The sequence below is a fragment of the Pristiophorus japonicus genome, chromosome 21 (genome assembly GCF_044704955.1).
Source record: "Pristiophorus japonicus isolate sPriJap1 chromosome 21, sPriJap1.hap1, whole genome shotgun sequence".
Classification (NCBI taxonomy): domain Eukaryota; kingdom Metazoa; phylum Chordata; class Chondrichthyes; family Pristiophoridae; genus Pristiophorus; species Pristiophorus japonicus.
Window position 1 is genome coordinate 80,924,726 of NC_091997.1, and position 19,626 is coordinate 80,944,351.

A 19,626-nucleotide genomic window follows, 5' to 3' on the forward strand; every position below is an offset into this window, starting at 1 on the left:
TGGGGGGGGTTCCTGGGAGTGTTTCCGAATGTACTGCATGGCTTTCACATATTTCACAATCTCGGGTCGTCTCAATGCGCTTTACGGCCCAGTCCATTTGAAGTGTAGTCACAGTTGTAATGTGAAGGCTTTGTTGTAATATGTTGTAAGACTTTACTGCGATATTTCTCTCTCAGTCAGCACCAAAGACCATTCTCATTAGCAAGCTCTTGCTACCTACACAGCAAAGTGAAACTTTTGCATACACAATATCTGGTAATGTGGTATTGGCCTTGGTCAGACAGAAGCTCTTGTTACTCGAATTAGGTCACTGAATTGACGCAAGTTCCCTCGTGTCCTCGTCTTTGGATAGCAGGGCAATAAATGTTCTGGCAGACCATGTGACTTAGTCTACAAACTATAAATCATGTATGTTAAAAGTAAAGGTCAGAGAGCATCAGCCTCGTGGCCCAAAGGTCACCTTACTGCTAATGGAGTAATGCAATACAGTTTGGCCTTCCTGCCTGGCTCCCCAAAACCTCTGATCTGAGGGGATTCCAGTCTTACCACCGGCTTCTTGGGGTGCCCTGGTATCTGGGTGCCCAACCAGACAAACAACAACAGCAACTTGCATTTATATAGCGCCTTTAACGTCATACAACGTCCCAAGGCGCTTCACAGGATAATACAAAAGATTTGACACCGAGCCACATAAGAAGTAATTATGGCAGATGACCAAAAGCAAGGTCAAAAAGGTGGGAGTGTCTTAAAGGAGGAGAGAGAGGTGGGGAGGTTTAGGCAGGGAGTTCCAGAGCTTGGGGCCCAGGCAACAGAAGGCACGGCCACCAATGGTGGAGCGATTATAATCAGGGATGCTCAGGAGAGCAGAATTAGAGGAGCACAGACATCTTGGGAGGTTGTGGGGCTGGAGGAGATTACAGAGATAGGGAGGGGCAAGGCCACGGAGGGATTTGTAAACAAGAATGAGAATTTTGAAATCGAGGCGTTGCTTAGCCGGGAGCCAATGTAGGTCAGCGAGCACAAACACACAAAATGAGGCAGAAAGGAACGCTACCCCCAACCCCCCACACCTTTATTTAAGTGAGTACGTTGGACCTGCAAAGAGAGACTTGCATTTATATAGCGCCTTTGATGTCCTCAGAATGTTCCAAAGCGCTTTACAGCCAATTAAGTACTTTTGAAATGTAGTCACCGCTGGTAGTGTTGAAAATGCGGCAGCTGATTGGTGCAAGGCAAAGTGTCTTAAACGGGAAAGCAATAATGACCAGATAATCTGTTTCACTGATGTTGGTTGAGGATGTTCGCCAGGGCACCGGAGATAACTCCCTTGCTCTTCTATGAAATGATGGCATGGGACCTTTTCCGCCCACCTGAGGGGGCAGACTGGGCCTGGGTTTAACGTCTCATCCGCAGGATGGCACCTCCGACAGTGCAGCACTCCCTCAGCACTGCACTGGAGTGTCAGTCGAGATTTTTATGCTCAAGACTCTGGAGTGGAACTTGAACCCACAACCTTCTGACACTGAGGCGAGAGTGCAGGTGATAAGAACATAAGAATTAGGAGCAGGGGTAGGCCATTCGGCCCCTCGAGCCTGCTCCGCCATTCAATAAGATCATGGCTGATCTTCTACCTCAACTCCACTTTCCCTGCACTATCCTCATATCCCATGATTCCCTTAATATTCAAAAATCTATAAAACTCTGTCCTGAATATACTCAAAGACTGAGCCTCCACAGCCCTCTAGGGTAGAGAATTCCAAAGATTCACCATCCTCTGAGTGAAGAAATTTCTCCTCATCTCAGTCCTAAATGGCCGACCCTTATTCTGACCCTTGGTTCTAGACTCCCTAGCCAGGGGGAAACATCCTCCCTGCATCTACCCTGTCAAACCCTGTAAGAATTTTATAAATTTCAACGAGATCACCTCTCACTCTTCTAAACTCTAGAGAATAAAGGCCTAGTCTACTCAATCTCTCCTCATAGGACAATCCCTCTATCCCAGGAATCAGTCTGGTGAACCTTCGTTGCACTCCCTCTATAGCAAGTATATCCTTCCTTAGATGAGGAGGTCCTGCTCCTGCTTCATCCCTTGCCCCCACTTCTGCCCTGGCCTATATTTTTGGATCATCATTATAGGCTGTCCCTCGAAATGAGGGTGACTTGCTTCCACGCCAAAAAAGGATGAGTTCACAGGTGTTTCAATGAAGGACCTAATATTCCAGATCCTGAACTACACCCTGAAGGGTGGAAGATGCCTGTGCGTGGATTTTTTTAACATGTGGTGGCCGTTGCACACCAGCCACCACACGGGCTTGACAGAGCTAGGTCTCGGTCCAGTAGCAAGGGTTAACCAGGACGACTGGAGACCAGCTCTGCTGCACGGGCCTAGTGCGCGCACATATCGCAGTATGGGCTGGGCCCGTGCTGCCCCTGAGCCCTCGCCTCTTCTGGGCCCCGTACCCTCATTTGCCACAGTGCGCTCCTGAGGCACCGATCCAGGAATAATGTTGTGCTCCTTGCATTCCAGCAACTGACAAAGTGGCCCTGCTGATCGGGAACATGAACTACTGGAATCACCCCAAGCTGGTCGCCACCATGATGGATGTCTTTGAACTCTCCAATCTGCTGCAGCAGCTCAACTTTCGGGTGGTTTCCCTGATGGACCTGACCAAAGAGGAGATGCAGAGTGCGGTCCAGCAGTTCCTGCAGCTCCTGGACAATGGCGTCTACGGTGAGTATTCATGAGCGAACCGCGAATTCAGTTGGATTCCCACTTCATTCATGATCCATGTCAGGAAGAGAAAATTGTTTTAAAAGTTACTCACCGTCTAGTGAGAGAAACCTTTTTTGAAATTGCCAGAAAGACTTGCATTTATATAGCCCCTTTCACAACCACCGGACGTCTAAAAGCACTTCACAGCAATGAAGTACTTTTGGAGTGTAGTCACTGTTGTAATGTGGGAAAACGCAGCAGCCAATTTGCGCACAGCTAGCTCCCACAAACAACAATGTGATAATGACCTGTTTTTGTTATGTTGATTGAGGGATAAATATTGGCTAGAACACCGGGGATAACTCCCCTGCTCTTCTTTGAAATAGTGCCATGGGATCTTTTACGTCCGCCTGAGAGGGCAGAAGTTTACTGTCTCATCCAAAAGGTGGCACCTCCAACAGTGCAGCGCTCCCTCAGCACTTCAGTGGAGTGGAATGTCAGCCTAGATTTTTATTTTTAATTTTTATATGTGCTCAAGTTCTTGAAGTGTGACTTGAACCCACAACCTTTGGACTACAAAGGCGAGTGTGCTACTCACTGAGCCACAGCTGACACTATGATGTACTTTGGTGAGTGTCTGGCCCAGTTCTGTGCACCTGTGTCTCATGGTGTCTCTGTTTCTCCCCATAATTAATGGTTCGAAACTCCTAGACGGAGCCCTGCTGTTTTCCTGGATGTACAATGATGGAAGTACACCAAGAATAGTTTCAGAAACAAGTATGTTCACGTATGGAGGTTTGCTTTTCCAGTGCACTTGATTTCATACACAGGAACCAACCAGAAAATACAGACTCTGGTGCGAAGGAAATGCCTGTTGAGGATCTTGTGCTTGGCCAAGCTAAACTCATCCTGCTTTTCATTCTGACATTTACTTTTACTGAAAGGAAAACGAAGGCCAAATAATGAAGAAAAAGTCTCCATTTATGGGGCGTAGGGATCAGCAGTAGTTGAACCCTCTGTGGCCGGCAAGTACCCAGTTACCGTCCCAACCCATGGTGAAACTGAGCATTTCTCAACTGCATCTTTGAAGAATAAGTGGATCAACGTTTGAAGCAGAGGGGCAGTGGGATTCGTTTTGGATTGCTCTTAGAAAGAGTGGGCATATTCGTGATGGGCCCAATGGCCTGCTTCTGTGCTGTGAACATCAACGGTTCTACGTTGAAATCAATAAGTGACGTATATTGGCACATGTTGCCACTCATCATCTCATAGGCAGTCCCTCGAGTCGAGGATGACTTGCTTCCACGCCAAAAAGTTCACAGGTGTTTTAATGAAGGACCTAATATTCCAGGTCCCGAACTGCATGTTGAAGGGTGGAAGATGCCTGTGCGTGGATTCTTTTAACGTGGGGTGACCGTTGTACACCAGCCACCACACGGGCTTGACAGAGCTAGGTCTTAGTCCAGTGGCAAGGGTTAACCAAGACGACTGGAGACCAGCTCTGCTGCACGGACCTAGTCTGCACACATATCGCAGTGTGGGCTGGGCCCGTGCTGTCCCTGGGCCCTCGCCTCTCCTGGGCCCTGAACTAGGCATTGACAAGACTACTCTGTTAAGGATTGTCACACATTGTCTTTATATCCGGGTCGATGAAAGTGGTTGAAATTTAAGACAAGTACTTCAAATCTCCATTAGTTGGGAATGGGTGGGGGAGGAGGATCGGGGGAGGGGTGGATAGATCTCCATTGCCTGGGAATTACAGTTTGCAATATCACAAGCGAACACATTTAGCCAACATTCTTCTGTTTTAACAGAGGCATCGACCTTCTTAAATTAAATGACCTGAAATCCAGATTAAAATAGCTGGACAGGAATGCCATCTGAACGCATTAACTGTCCAGAGAATAATACTGAATTTCTCGGAAGCCAAAATTCTGGGGACTGAGGAGAGCATAGAGCCAGTGGATTGGCAAGAAAGGGTTCGAATTTGGGGCGGATCCTGGATCTGCTGGGTTTTAACTCCATATAGGATCCAGTGGGTGGGTGATGATGGGTGGGGGAGACCCCCAACCCCCCACCCCACTACATGCTTTGATGTGATTGATGGATGTTCTCAGGGCTAGCCTAGGAATACCGCCCATCGTGCTCTCCCTGCACCCCAACAGTACTGATTGCAGCTCAGAAATATTAACGGTGGCAGGGCTGCACTAAGGAAAGGTTATTCATCCCGAGCAGATCGAATATCTTCGGAAACATGCTGTTTCCTCCCTTGGGAGCAGAAGAGGAAAAAAATTATATTTCTTCAGCCCTTCCCATTCCTGGGGTCCTGTTGGTACAGCAGAATTGCCCAATGAGGTTCTCATAGATATGTGTGTGTGCCTCCCACTCTGATTCTGCAGTGTGATTCTACGAACTGTTACATTCTGAGACTTGGGAGTGAGTAGGAAGTCTCTGGGAGCAGCCAATGTTGAAATTCTATGCTTGGTCATGAATGTATGAATATATGTACTGGATGTTGACTATGAAACATAGAATCATAGAAGTTTACAGCTTGTAAGAAGGCCATTTTGGCCCATCGTGCCTGCGCCGACCAACAAGAGGCTATCTAGCCTGATCCCACTTTCCAGCTCTAGGTCCATAGCCCTGCAGGTTACGGCACTTCAGGTGCACATCCAGGTACTTTTTAAACGTGGCGAGGGTTTCTGCCTCTACCACCCTTTCAGGCCGTGAGTTTCAGACCCCCACAAACCCCCATGTGCAGAAATGGTGAGATTAATGGGAACATCTGGGGCCTGGGGTTCCCAACTTATGGATGTAAAAGGTCCCATGGCACTATTTCGAAGACGAGCAGAGGAGTTCTTCCTGGAACCCTGGACAATATTTGTGCCTCAGCCAACATCACGAAAATAGATGATCTGCACATTATCACATTGCTATTTGTGGGAGCTTGCTGTGCGCAAATTGGCTGCCGCATCTCCCACATTACAACAGTGACTACACTCCGAAAAGTACTTAATTGGCTGTGAAGCACTTTGGGACCCCCTGAGGTTGTGAAAGGCGCTATACAAGTGCAAGTTTTTTCTTTTACCCCTTGTATTAAGAGGCAGCCATCATATTCGCCGCCTCGGCTCCAACAGACGGACTTTAGAAGGTTAATTCAGCAAGGCTTTGATGCCGGCTCGCACCAACTGTGTTTCAGAAAATCGGGACTATGGTTTTGTGGCCTTTTCCACGACGTGAGCTCATGTCCAATGAGGCTTAACCTCGGCTGCGTTGTGTCAGCTTTGAGCTGATCTCCACCTCTGCTGTCATGACGCACACTGCTGGGTAAAAGGGTTGACAATGTGCAGCCCAATAATCTCGCTTCCAAGTGCTGAACACATACCTCACTATGTATAGACATGTACCCAATGGAAAACGAGAGAAACAGATGGAGGGATTTTGACGCAGGGCTTGAGTTGACTTTCCAAGACCTCTGTTGGTTGTGTCATAGTTTATAATTACAGTAGTGATGTATTGATATTGATCTATAGATTAGAAGTGGAGGCTTTTTCGCAGGCTTTCAATTTGCCTTCCCAATAACCAATCTTCCATGGCAACGAAGACGATGAGGAAGGGGGTTAGAGGGCAGGAAATAATTGAACCAGATGCACAGATGCCATTGCGTTCCCCCGAAGGTCGTGGGTTCAAGTCCCACTCCAGAGACTTGAGCATATAAATCTTGGCTGACACTCCAGTGCAGTGCTGAGGGAGTGCTGCACTGTCAGAGCTGCCGTCTTTCGAATGAGACGTTAAACCAAGGCCTCTTCTGCCTTCTCAGTTGGGCGTAAAATATCTCAAAGCAGTATTTCAAAGAAGAGCAGGGGAGTTGTCCTGGCCAATATTTATCCCTCAAACAACATAACCAAAAAAAACAGATTATCTGGGTCATTATCACATTGCTGTTTGTGGGAGCTTGCTTGTGTGCAAATTGGCTGCCACGTTTCCCACATTACAACAGTGACTACACTCCAAAAGTACTTCATTGGCTATGAAGCGCTTTGAGACGTACAGTTGTTGTGAAAGGCACTATATAAATGTAAGTTTTTCTTTGTTCTTTTAAAGTCATACCTTCTGTTCCTACTTATTTTTATTTTTTTTTTAAGTTAAAAGAGCTTGCATTTCACAACCTCAGGACCGTCCCAAAATTTTTCCCGGCCAATGAAGTGCTTCTGAAGGGTTGTCACTTTTGTAATGTAGGAAATGCGGCAGCCAATTTGTGCACAGCAAACTCCCATAGCATGGACACCGAGGGAAATCTGGTAACGCTCCTGCAAAACATCTTGGGATGTTTCACTACATTAAACATAAGAACATAAGAAATAGGAGCAGGAGTTGTCCATTAGCCCCTCGAGCCTGCTCCGCCATTCAATAAAATCATGGCTGATCTGATCTTGGCCTCAACGCCACTTTCCTGCCTGATCCCCATAACCCTCAACTCCTCCGTCGTTCAAGAGTCTTGAAGGCCCTATATAAATACAAGTTGCTGTTGTTTCCAATTTTTGCCAAATGTTACTCGACTCTTCATAGTCACATTTCTGATGTTGTTCCACATTGTGACAAGAGGAATTCCCACCCTGAGATGAGCCTGGGATCGGGTTTGATGTCCTCCACAGTCTAATAGGCTGCAATTGGGCCTCGGCTTTTGGGGCTCTTCCAGCCAGGTTGCTGGTAGACCTGGAGCAGATGGGGCCATAAGAACATAAGAAATAGGAGCAGGAGTAGGCCCTACGGCCCCTCGAGCCTGCTCCGCCATTCAGTAAGACCACGGCTGATCATCTCCACACTCCCACCCGATCTCCATATCCCTCGATTCCCCAAGACCCCAAAAATCTTATCGATCTCAGCCTTGAATATATTCAGAGACCCAGCCTCCACAGCTTTCCGGGGCAGAGAATTCCAAAGATTCACCACCGTCTTGAGTGAAGAAATTCCTCCTCATCTCAGTCCTAAATGGCCTGGAGACTGTTCATAGAAGGCTCACTAGGTTGATTCTGGAGATGAGGGGGTTGACTTATGAATATAGCTTGAGTAAGCTGGGCCTATAAACATTGGAGTTCAGAAGAATGAGAGATGATCTTATTGAAACATAGAAGATAATGAGGGGCTCGACAAGGTGGATGCAGAGAGGATATTTCCACACATAGGGGAAACTAAAACTAGGGGACATAGTCTTAGAATAAGAGGCCGCCCATTTAAAACTGAGATGAGGAGAAATTTCTTCTCTGAGGGTTGTAAATCTGTGGAATTCTCTGCCCCAGAGAGCTGTGGAGGCTGGGTCATTGAATATATTTAAGATGGAGATAGACAGATTTTTGAGAGATAAGGGAGTAATTGATTATGGGGAGCAGGTAGGGAAGTGGAGCTGAGTCCATGATCAGATCAGCCATGATCATATTGAATGGCGGAGCAGGCATGAAAGGCCAAATGGCCTACTCCTGCTCCTATTTCTTATGTTCTTATGTACCCCTTATCCTGAGAATGTGACCCCTGGTTCTAGACACTTCAGCTAGGGGAAACATCCTCTCGGCATCTAACCTGCCAATCCCCTTCAGAATCTTGAATGTGTTGAACCGCATCCCTCCCTCCCCCCCACCACCACTCCCCCCAGAGTTTCCGGAGGAGAGGACCTGGCAGCCAGAGGCTTCGCCACCCGTAGGTGAGTAGGTCCATGCAGCTGAAATGGAAATCAAGGGACCATAGCCTCTGCTCTTCCCACCTACATTGGCTCCTGGATTCAGGCCCTGGAAGCAGCGGCACCAAAGATTCTGAAGGCCCCAAAAAAATCCAGTTCTTCAGGCAGCTCAGTGACTGCCTTCTTTCTGCCATGAGGGGGTTGACTGATAAAGAAAGGTTGAGTAGGTTGGGCCTCAACTCATTGGAATTCAGGAGAATGAGAGTTGATCTGATCGAAACGTATAAGATTATGAGGGGGCTTGACAAGGTGGATGCAGAGAGGATGTTTCCACTGATGGGGCAGACTAGAACTAGGGGGCATGATCTTAGAATAAGGGGCCGCCCATTTAAATCTGAGATGAGGAGAAATTTCTTCTCTGAGGGTTGTAAATCTGTGGAATTCGCTGCCTCAGAGAGCTGTGGAAGCCGGGACATTGAATAAATTTAAGACAGAAATAGGGTTTCTTAACCGATAAGGGAATAAGGGGTTATGGGGAGCGGGCAGGGAAGTGGAGCTGAGTCCCATGATCGGATCAGCCATGATCGTATTGAATGGCGGAGCAGGCTCGAGGGCCCGTATGGCCTACTCCTGCTCCTATTTCTTTTGTTCTTATTATGTTCGTATTGCAACAGGCCCCTGAGTTCAGTTGGAGCACGTCTCAGCCCCCACCCTGGTTCTCCCGGGCAGCTTGCGAGAGAAGCGGGTATGCAGGTGGCTCGACATGGAGCTGTTGAAGTGTGTGCAATGATGCACTGAGCAATGATAATTATTGCACTGTGGGCCATTTCGCGCAAACTTGGCAAAACTGTCCAGGGGGTCAGCGAATACTTGCATTTATATAGCGCCTTTCACGACCACTGGATTTCTCAAAGCGCTTTACAGGCAATGAAGTACGTTTGGAGTGTAGTCACTGTCGTAATGTTGTAACATGGTAAAATGTCTCGAGGCGCTTCACAGAAGCATTGTAAAATAAAATATGAGACCGAGCCATGTAAGGAGATATTAGGGCAGATGACCAAAAGCTAGGTCAGAGGTAGGATTTAAGGAGCGTCTTAAAGGAGGAATGAGAGGGGGGGAAAGGTTTAAGGAGGGAATTCTAGTGCTTGGGGCCCAGGCAGCTGAAGGCACGGCCACCGATGGTTGAGCAATTATAATCAGGGATGCTCAAGAGGGTAGAATTAGAGGAGCTCAGATATCTCGGGGGGGGGGGGGGGGGTGGGGGTGTGGAGCTGGAGGAGATTACAGAGATAGGGAGGGGCGAGGTTCATGGAGGGATTTGAAAACAAGGATGAGAATTTTAAAATTGAGGCGTTGCTTAACCGGGAGCCAATGTAGGTCAGCGAGCACAGGGGGTGATGGGTTACAGATACGGGCAACAGAGTTCGGATGACTTCAAATTTACGTAGGGTAGAACGTGGGAGGTCAGCCAGGAGTGTGTTGGTATAGTCAAGTCTAGAGGTAACAAAGGCATGGATGAGGGCTTCAGCAGCTGAGGCAGGGACGGAGTCGGGCGATGTTCCGGAGGTGGAACTAGGCGGTCTTAGTTATGACAGGGATATATGGTTGAAAGGTCATTTCAGAGTCAAATATGACACCAAAGTTGTGAGCAGCCTGGTTCAGCCTCAGACAGCTGCTAGGGAGAGGGATGGAGTCACTGGTTAGGGGACAGATTTGTGGCGGGGACAGAAGACAATATTTAGTTGGGGGAAATTTCTGCTCATCCAGAACTGGATGTCGGACAAGCAGTCTAACAATTTAGAGACCATGGAGGGGTTGAGAGAAGTGGTGGTGAGGTGGAGCTGGGTATCATCAGCGTACATGTGGAAACTGACACTGTTTTCGGATGATGTCACCGATGGGCAACATGTAGATGAGAAATAGGAGGGAGACAAGGATAGATCCTTGGGGGAACACCAGAGGTAACGATGCGGGGGCAGGAAGAGATGCCGTTGCAGGAGATTCTCTGGCTATGATTAAATAGTTAAGACTATTACCAGGAGGACGATGGTGGAGAGGCGTTGGAGGAGGATGGAGTGGTCAACTGTGTCAAAGGCTGCAGACAGGTCAAGGATGGATAATTTACTTTTGTCAGTCACATAGGATGTCATTTATGAGTTTGAGAAGAGCCGTTTCGATACAGTGACTTATCGGTGCAGACTTAGAAACATAGGAGAAACATAGAAATTTACAGCGCAAAAGGACGCCATTTCGGCTCATCGTGTCAGCGCCGGCCGACAAAGAGCCACATGGTCCTCGGTCAGCAGCCTTGAAGGTTACATATAAACCAATGAACAATCGCGGAAAGGTAAAGAGCACCCAGTCCAACCAGTCCGCCCCACACAATTGCGACACCCCTTACACTGAAACATTCTACACTCCACCCCAACCGGAGCCACGTGATCTCCTGGGAGAGGCAAAAACCAGATTAAAAACCCAGGCCAATTTAGGGGAAAAAAATCTGAGGGCATCATCGTTCGGAATCGTAGAGTGTGGGGCCCACCGTGAGATGGGAGCGGTGTCTGTCCACTGCCACCGCGTTTGCTTGTCAGTCGTGGCAGCCGTTGAATGACAGATAGGAGGAGTGCAGCAGCAGCCTGTGTCCCGGCCGTGTGGTGTTGTGCTATTTCTAGCCTGCCACTGTTTCACCTCCGTGTTTGGTAATGGGGAGGGGAGAGAAATGGACAGACAGACAGAGAGAGAGAGTGCACCTCTCTCGCTCTTGGTTGCTGCCTTGAGTTATTTTGCCGGATGTCGCCGGGAGGTGCAGAGATCCTGCTCCCGGACGGAGCAGTCGAGAGGTGTTGACAGGGAACAGATAGCTGGGTGCCACAGAGGGTTGCTGTGCTCACACTGCTGTTGCTGTAGTTTTGATAGCGAGATGTCTAGGCCCTGTATATAGGAAGGTGATTTGGCAAATTTGGAATGAGAGGAAAATTCAGAGCATCATTGACTATAGTTGTACAGATACAATATAGAAAGATTAAGATGCTTAAAATTAGAAAAAGATCATCTATTTAAAGGTGAGCTTTTTCTTGTATTCTGTCCAGCAGAGCTGGTCTCCCGTCGTCTTGGTTAACCCTTGCCACTGGATAAAGACCTAGCTCTGTCAAGCCCGTGTGGTGGCTGGTGTGCAACGGCCACCCCATGTTAAAAAAAATCCACGCACAGGCATCTCCCACCCTTCAGGATGTAGTTCGAGATCGGGAATGTTAGGTCCTTCATTGAAACACCTATGAACTCATCCCTTTTTGGTGTGGAAGCAAGTCATCCTCGATACGAGGGGCCACCTATGATGATGATACATAGAAATGGGCTATTAAGCCCAGTGTCGGTGTTTATGCTCCACACGAGCCACCTCCCACCCCTCGTCATCTAACTCTATCAGCAAAACCTTCTATTCTGTTCTCCATTGTTGGCGGACCCTGGAGGGCGGAGGGAGGGCAGAGTGGGAGAGGTCGACAGCGGGTCCACTTTATCCAAGTGGAGGCCGGAGCAGTGTTCCTAATCCTCCTGGCCCCAACAACAATTGCTTGAGTAACTTTTAAGCTTTCTGGTCCTTTTGGGCTGAACCACCAGGTAAAACTGGGGGGTGGGTGGGGGAGGAGCATGCATGGCGCTGTCTCCCAATATGGCGACTGGGATCCGACACACGTCACAGGACCCCGCTCACCAGTTTACAGCTGGTGTAGCGCCTGTAACAGGTGAGCACACCAGCCGCTAAGCACTAAACTGCTCTAGTGTCAGCTGTGGCTCAGTGGGTAGCACACTCGCCTCTGAGTCAGAATGTTGTGGGTTCAAGTCCCACTCCAGGGACTTGAGCACAAAAATCTCGGCTGACACTCCAGTGCAGTGCTGAGGGAGTCTACGCTGTCGAGGTGCCATCTTTTGGATGAGACGTTAAACCGAGGCCCGTCTGCTCTCTCGGGTGGATGTAAAAGATCTCGTTGCACTAATTCGAAGAGGAGCAGGTGCGTTATCCCCGGTGTCCTGGGGTCAACATTGATCCCTCAATCAACATAACAAAACAGATTATCTGGTCATTATCACCTTTGTGGGAGCTTGCTGTGCGCAAATTGGCTGCTGCATTTCCTACATTACAACAGGGACTACACTCCAAAAGTACTTCATTGGCTGTAAAGCGCTTTGAGACGCCCGGTGGCTATGTAACTCCAAGTCTTTCTTCTTTAAGCCCATTTCAGGATGGCATCAGCCGTATTGGGAGCGAGAAGGGGGCAGTAAGATTTTCCCGCAATTTTCAGCACACCTCCGCCCCAGACAATGTCTAATTCCTGTCTAATTCCAATTGGTACATCTCATGTGCTATTTTGCCGTGCTTTAGATGGATTTAATGGCTTCAAAATCCGACACAAACACTAAATACACAGACGAAGAAATGCCTGAATGTAAAATAAAGGGCGCTCAATAATGGGCTTCACGGAATAATGGACAGAGTTACAAAATTCAATCTCCAAGGTACCAGTAAAATTCCCAGCATAACATCTAATCAAAATGGAATTTGACTTTTTCGCACAATGTGAATCAGTAGCCCTGATATTTTCCCCTACATGGTGTAACCCTCCCATCATAGTTAGAAACCAAAGGCTTTTTTGAGTTCGGGGCAAAAATGGATGTTGAGCCGGAAAGTTACCGGCCGGGAACAGTTTGCGCTTTGGTAAGGAAGTTTCAGCATCTGGGCCCTGCGAAGGGGGCGTAGCGCGAAGGGAGGTGTTGTATACTTTTCGTGGTGCAAGGATGGTAAACTGGCAAACTAAAGTGCCAGGCTGTGTGCGCTCCGAGAGAGGCCTGGGGGGGGGGTGGGGGGGAACCTTAAAAAACCACAAAAACATTCCCAAAACATTGCCCACGCCACCACAACACAACTAAAAAAATGAAAAGAACAAACACTCGCACTTACCTTTGGAGTACTTTACCTTCCTCAGTGTTGCCAGCATGGCTGGACTGTGTATTTTATAATTCCTTGAACAGTCTTAGTTCAACTTAACTCTATTTATTTGGGAGATCTCAGACAGCCATGTGAAGCTTTAAAATGATGTTCCTTCACAGACCCCCTCTCTCAATACAGCTCCCTATCATATCATCATCATAGGCAGTCCCTCGAAGCGAGGATGACTTGCTTCCACGCCAAAAAGGGATGAGTTCACAGGTGTTTCAATGAAGGACATAATATTCCAGGTCCCAAAATGCATCTTGAAGGGTGGAAGATGCCTGTGCATGGATTTTTTTAACGTGTGGTGGCCGTTACATCCCAGCCACCATACGGGCTTGACAGAGCTAGGTCTTGGTCCAGTAGCAAGGGTTAACCAAGACGACTGGAGACCAGCTCTGCTGCACGGATCTAGTGTGCACACATATCGCAGTGTGGGCTGGCCCCGTGCTGCCCCTGGGCCCTCGTCTCTTCTGCCTCGAACTCTCTCCTCTCCTGGGCCCCGATCACATCCCTCTACAGTCTCTCGCCGCTCCTTCGCCCCGACCTCATCGCTCCTGCTGTACCTGCCCACGCTCCAATCACCGACCTGGACCTTGGTGACGTCTCTCTTCGCTGCCGTCGCCATCCTGCTCCAGCTCGCGCTGTACCTTGCCGTGGTACGCAGCCACATTGCCCACAGCCGCTGCTCGCCGCTCCTTTTATGGCCCCGATATGCCGCTGATGGTCTCTCGCGGGTCAGGTCCCTATATCTCCTAGCTAGAGAGCCCTATATATTATATCGATACAGACCGCTCTGATTTCCCAGGTGGTCGTTGTGGGCACACTTCCGGGGGGACGGAGCGGACAAAAGTCAAAACGAGTGCCGTTGCACACCCGGCGCAGTTTTTCCCGGCGGTGCTACTCAACGCCACCGCAAAAACGGACCGGAGAATCGCGACGGGGTGCAAAGGACCGGAAAATCCAGCCCCAAGTCTATCCTCCGACACACTGTGGGCAGCCCCATGGGAAAACTGCTAGTATATTATAAAAATGGCAGTTCTATGCTTTGTCCTCTTTTTCATACAGTCAGTATCAGCTGTGGCTCAGTGGGTAGCACACTCGCTGCTCAGTCTGAAGGTTGTGGGTTCAAGGCCCACTCCAAGGACTTGAGCACAAAAATCAAGGCTGTCACTCCAGTGCAGTGCTGAGGGAGTACTGCACTGTCGGAGGTGCTGTCTTGAACCCACAACCTTCTGATTTAGAGGGTTGTGGATTTTATCAATGCGAATTCTATCAACTGAGCCACGGCTAATGGATATTGTGGTTTAAATGTAACAGGAGGATATGTGGAGCTCCATGCCAACTGCTTAAAGAGTTGCTGATGGTTCTGAAATCATTCTTAAAGCTGATAGGTAATGCAGGGAGTCACAGCAGACAATACAAGACATCGAAAGATAGGTGTCTTTTAAGTAAGGGATAGAATGGGAGTGTTGTAACCTACAAATCCTGCCGTCTTTCAGATGAGCCATTAACCTACGGACCAAGAGCTGGAAAGTGGGATTCGCCTGGATAGCTCTTTTTCGGCTGGCACAGACACAATGGCCTCCTTCTGTGCCGTAAATGTCGATGGTTCTATGATCTCGGTTCAAAGTCTGTCTATGGAGCTGGTGGTTCTAAATGAGAGGATTTCATAGTGCACATAGTGATCTCTCTCTGACTAGGAGGTCTATGAAGATGTGGCTTGGGTGCATTTCACTCTTTTCTGTTTTTAACCCAATAGCTCTCTTTTATTATGCGGGGCATGGCTACGAATGTTCAGGCCGAAATTACATGGTGCCACTCAACGCTCCAAATCCCTACAGGCCGGAGAACTGCATCAACGTCCAGAAACTCCTGTGCCGGATGCAGGAGAAGAATACGGCCCTGAACGTTCTCCTCCTGGACATGTGCAGGAAATGGTAGGGCCATCGCCTCTCCTCGCCTTGCCTCGCCTCTCCCCCCCCCCCCACTCCCCTCCCATCTCCTCCCCTCACCCCTCTCCTCCCCTCACCCCTCTCCTCCCCTCCCCTCTTCTCACCTCCCCTCTTCTCACCTCCCCTCACCCCTCTCCCCCCTCACCCCTCTCCCCCCTCACCCCTCTCCCCCCCTCACCCCTCTCCCCCCCTCACCCCTCTCCCCCCTCACCCCTCTCCTCCCCTCCCCTCCCCTCTTCTCACCTCCCCTCTTCTCACCTCCCCTCTTCTCACCTCCCCTCTTCTCACCTCCCCTCCCCTCACCCCTCTCCTCTCATCCCTCTCGCCTCCTCTCCTCACCTCTCCTCACCTCCCCTCCCCTCTCCTCCCTTCACCCCCCCTCTCATCCCCTCGCCTCTCTTCCCTCCCCTCTCCTCCCATGTCCTCCCCTCACCTCACCTCATCTTCCCTCCCTACCCCTCCCCTCATCTCCCCTCTCCTCCCCTTACCTCCCCTCTCTTCTCATCCCCTCGCCTCTCCACCCTCCCTCGCCTCTCCTCTCTTCCTCTCATCTCTCCTCCCACCCCTCCCCTCTCCTCCCCTCTCCTCGCCTCCCCTCTCCTCTCCGCCTCTCCTCCCCTCCTCTCCCCTCCCCCCTCGCCTCTCATTCCCTCATCTCTCCTCCCATCATCTGCCCTCTCTCACCTTGCCTCTCCTCCCTCGCCTCTTCTCTGTTCTCTTTGCCTCATCTCTCCCTCCCCTCTCCCCCTCCCCTCTCTCTTTGTGCCACTTGATTTAAGAAATTGCATTTAAAAATAAATATACCAGGAATAGTGTATGTGCTGTCAGGATGTTCTTCATGGGGATTGGAAAAACCCTCCCATCACCACTTACAATATATCGGCTTCTGTCGTCGTGATAAATGTTTCAGGTCCAAGTTATTCAGGGAGAATTGTCTTCAGACAAATTGCCCCACCATCTCGACATATTGTCCAGTGGATATGTGGATGGTAATGAGCATGGTTGCCCTACACAGTGCCCTTTGGTACCTGTGGCTTTGTAGTCCTGTGTGTTATTGACGTGAAAGGAAACTTGTGATGTTAATTTTCTTGTTCAGTGGGGAATCCCCAGCAACAACAACAGCGTGCATTTAAATAGCGCTGTAATGTAAAACATACCAAGGCGCTTCACAGGAGCGTTATCAAACAAAACTGGGTCCCTAGACACATAATGAGATATTAGAGCAGATGACCAAAAGCTTAGTCAAAGAGATAGGTTTTAAGGAGCTCCTTAAAGGAGGAAAGAGAGGTAGATATGCGAGGAGGTTTAGGCAAGGAGTTCCAGAGCTTAGGGCTCAGGCAGTTGAAGGCACGGCTGCCAATGATGGGGCAATAAAATTTGTGTATGCTCAAGAAGACAGAATTGGAGGAGTGCAGAGATCTTGTCGGGCTGGCGGAGATTACAGAGATGGGGAGGGGCGAGGCCAGGAAGGGATTTGAAGTCAAGGATGGCGTTTTTAAATCGAGGCGTTGCCAGATCGGGAGCCAATGGAGGTTAGCGCGCACAGGGCTGATGAAGGAAAAGGATTTGGTGCGAGTTAGTGGAGGGTTAGTGCAAGGGAATGCAACGAAGGTTCATCAGACTGATTCCAGGGATTGTATGAGCACATTGTGTGAATCAGGTAGGTTTAATCGGGCCTCCAACTTGCCCAGTTCAGCAGTGACTTATTTTGCATTTTGAGTGATTTTCCTGGAGGGGATTCTCGTATCACCGCAGCCAAGTTTGCGCTTAAAAACAGAGTGGGGTGGGGGGGGGGGCTGCTGTCGCGGACTGAAATGGTGTGACTAGTGGAAGAGTGGACTCACTGGCAGAGTTGCAGCTTGTTCCCACTGTCGGACAGAACATAAGAAATAGGCCCCTCGAGCCTGCTCCGTCATTCAATAAGATCATGGCTGATCTGATCTTGGCCTCAACTCCACTTCTCCGTTCGCTCCCCATAACCCTTGTCTCCCTTATCGTTCAAAAATCTGTCTATCTCGGCCTTAAATATATTCAATGACCCAGCCTCCACTGCTCTCTGGGGCAGAGAATTCCACAGATTTATAACCCTCTGAGAGAAGAAATTCCTCCTCATTTCCGTCTTAAATGGGCTACCCCTTAATCTGAAACTGTTCCCACAGGAGCTCCATTCTGATGCGTGGAGCTGCTTTGGGAAACAAGCACAACTTGTATTTATATAGCGCCTTTAACATAGTGAAACGTCCCAAGGCGCTTCACAGGAGTATCATGTGACTTTAAAAATTTGACACCGAACCGCAAAAGTAGAAATTAGCACTGGTGACCAAAAGCTTGGTCAAAGAGGTAGGTTTTAAGGAGCGTCTTGAAGGAGGAAAGAGAGGTGGAGAGGCAGAGAGGTTTAGGGAGAGAATTCCAGAGCTTGGGGGTCTAGGCAACAGAAGGCACGACCAACAATGGTTGAGTGATTATAATCAGGCATGCTCATGAGGGCAGAATTAGAGGAGCGCAGACATCTCGGGGGTTGTGGGGCTGGAGGAGATTACAGAGATAGGGAGGGGCAAGGCTATGGAGGGATTTGAAAATAAGGATGAGAATTTTGAAATCGAGGCGTTGCTCAACCAGGAGCCAATGTAGGTCAGTGAGCACAGGGGTGATGTGTGAATGGGACTTAGTGCGAGTTAGGACACGGACTGTCGAGTTTTGGATCACCTCTAGTTTATGTAGGGTAGAATGTGGAAGGCTAGCCTGGAGCGCATTGGAATAGTCAAGTTTAGAGGTAACAAAGGCATGTAACAGGATGGAGGGCCATGGATACGTGAGCATCGGGCTTGAACCAGGCGGATAAGCCACACCCCAAAGCAACATTTTGGTCTCCCAATTTCTCGCTCCCACCACCAACCATGGCGCTCCCAGTCAGGAGGAGGCTTTTAAGTTCATGCTTGAAGGGATCTTCAGCGGAAGGGACATTTTTAATGGCCGTCGCCTGGGGCTTTGAACCTTAAAAGGGCTTTGAAAGGTCATCTACCTGCTGCTGTAGGGTCTGTGCACAAGATGCTCTAAGGCAGTGTTGTCCAACAGAAATTGGTGACAGTGTTTTAGCCACATGCACCACATCTAGTCGAAAGCTTCCTTACACACAATACGGGTAAATGTACTTCATGTGTGTAGTTACCAATCAAACATCTACTACCATTTAGCAACCACTTGCAAAGATCAATGATTAAAACACACACACTCGCTCTGCTTTTTGTCTTACAGTTTTACCAACAAATGCGCAGAAAGGTTAAAGTTCGCATCCATACATCGTGTGAATATGCGGATGGCGATCACATGCCCAATGACAACGTCTATTACTCATTTTTAAATTCCTAATCAGGAATGCAATGAGCCACATCTAGACTCCCAATTAGCCACACGTCGAACGTATTGGCAATGCTGCTCTAAAGTACTTTGATTCTCGACACGAATGTTCTGTCACTTTAAGCTGCCTCTGCAGCCCCTTCGCATTCCCCCCGCCTCCCACCTGAATATCCCGCCTCCAGATTACCAAGCTGCCTAAACAAAAGCAAAATACTGCAGATGCTGCAAACTGAAATAAAAACAGAAAATGCTGGAAATACTCAGCAGGTCAGGCAGCATTTGTGGTGAGAGAAACAGAGTTAACGTTTCGGGTCGATGACCTTTCGTCAGTTTTACACGTTGGCAGCTCGCCAACCGCATGCTAGTTGGGGCCAAGGATCAAAAGTGGTGGGTGCCATGCTGATTCCTACACCCAGGCCATAGTCCCCCATACACCCAGCCCCTAGAGCCCCTAGAGCCCCCACCCCCATACACTCAGCCCCTAGTCCCCCTCACCCCCATACACCCAGTCCCTAGTCCCCCTCACCCATGTACACCCGACCATAGTCCCCCTCACCCATGTACACCCAGCCCATAGTTCCCACACCCCCATACACCCAGACCATAGTCCCCCCTCACCCCCATACACCCAGCCTCTAGCTCCCCTCACCCCCGTAACCCAGCCTCTAGCTCCCCTCACCCCCATACACCCAGCCTCTAGCTCCCCTCATCCCCATACACCCAGACCATAGTCCCTTCACCCCCATTTACCCAGACCATAGTCCCCCTACACCCAAACACCCAGCCCCTAGCCCACCTCACCCCTATACACCCAGCCCCTAGTTCCCCTACCCCCATACACCCAGACCGTAAGATTAGGATCACAGGTCACACACAGACACCCAAAGGGTCTTTGGGGTTATAAGGCATTTTATTAAGGGAGCGGTAGTTCAAATATAGT

General features: G+C 49.2%; 1 protein-coding gene across 1 annotated transcript in view; it reads left to right on the forward strand.

The window, feature by feature from the left end:
• Window positions 1-19,626, forward strand: part of malt3 (MALT paracaspase 3) — a 97,589-nt gene that overhangs the window by 44,633 nt on the left and 33,330 nt on the right. Inside the window, exons 9-10 of the mRNA XM_070865105.1 lie at window positions 2,528-2,731; window positions 15,137-15,314. Coding sequence (XP_070721206.1) covers window positions 2,528-2,731; window positions 15,137-15,314 — 382 coding nt within the window. The remainder of the gene's footprint in view (window positions 1-2,527; window positions 2,732-15,136; window positions 15,315-19,626) is intronic.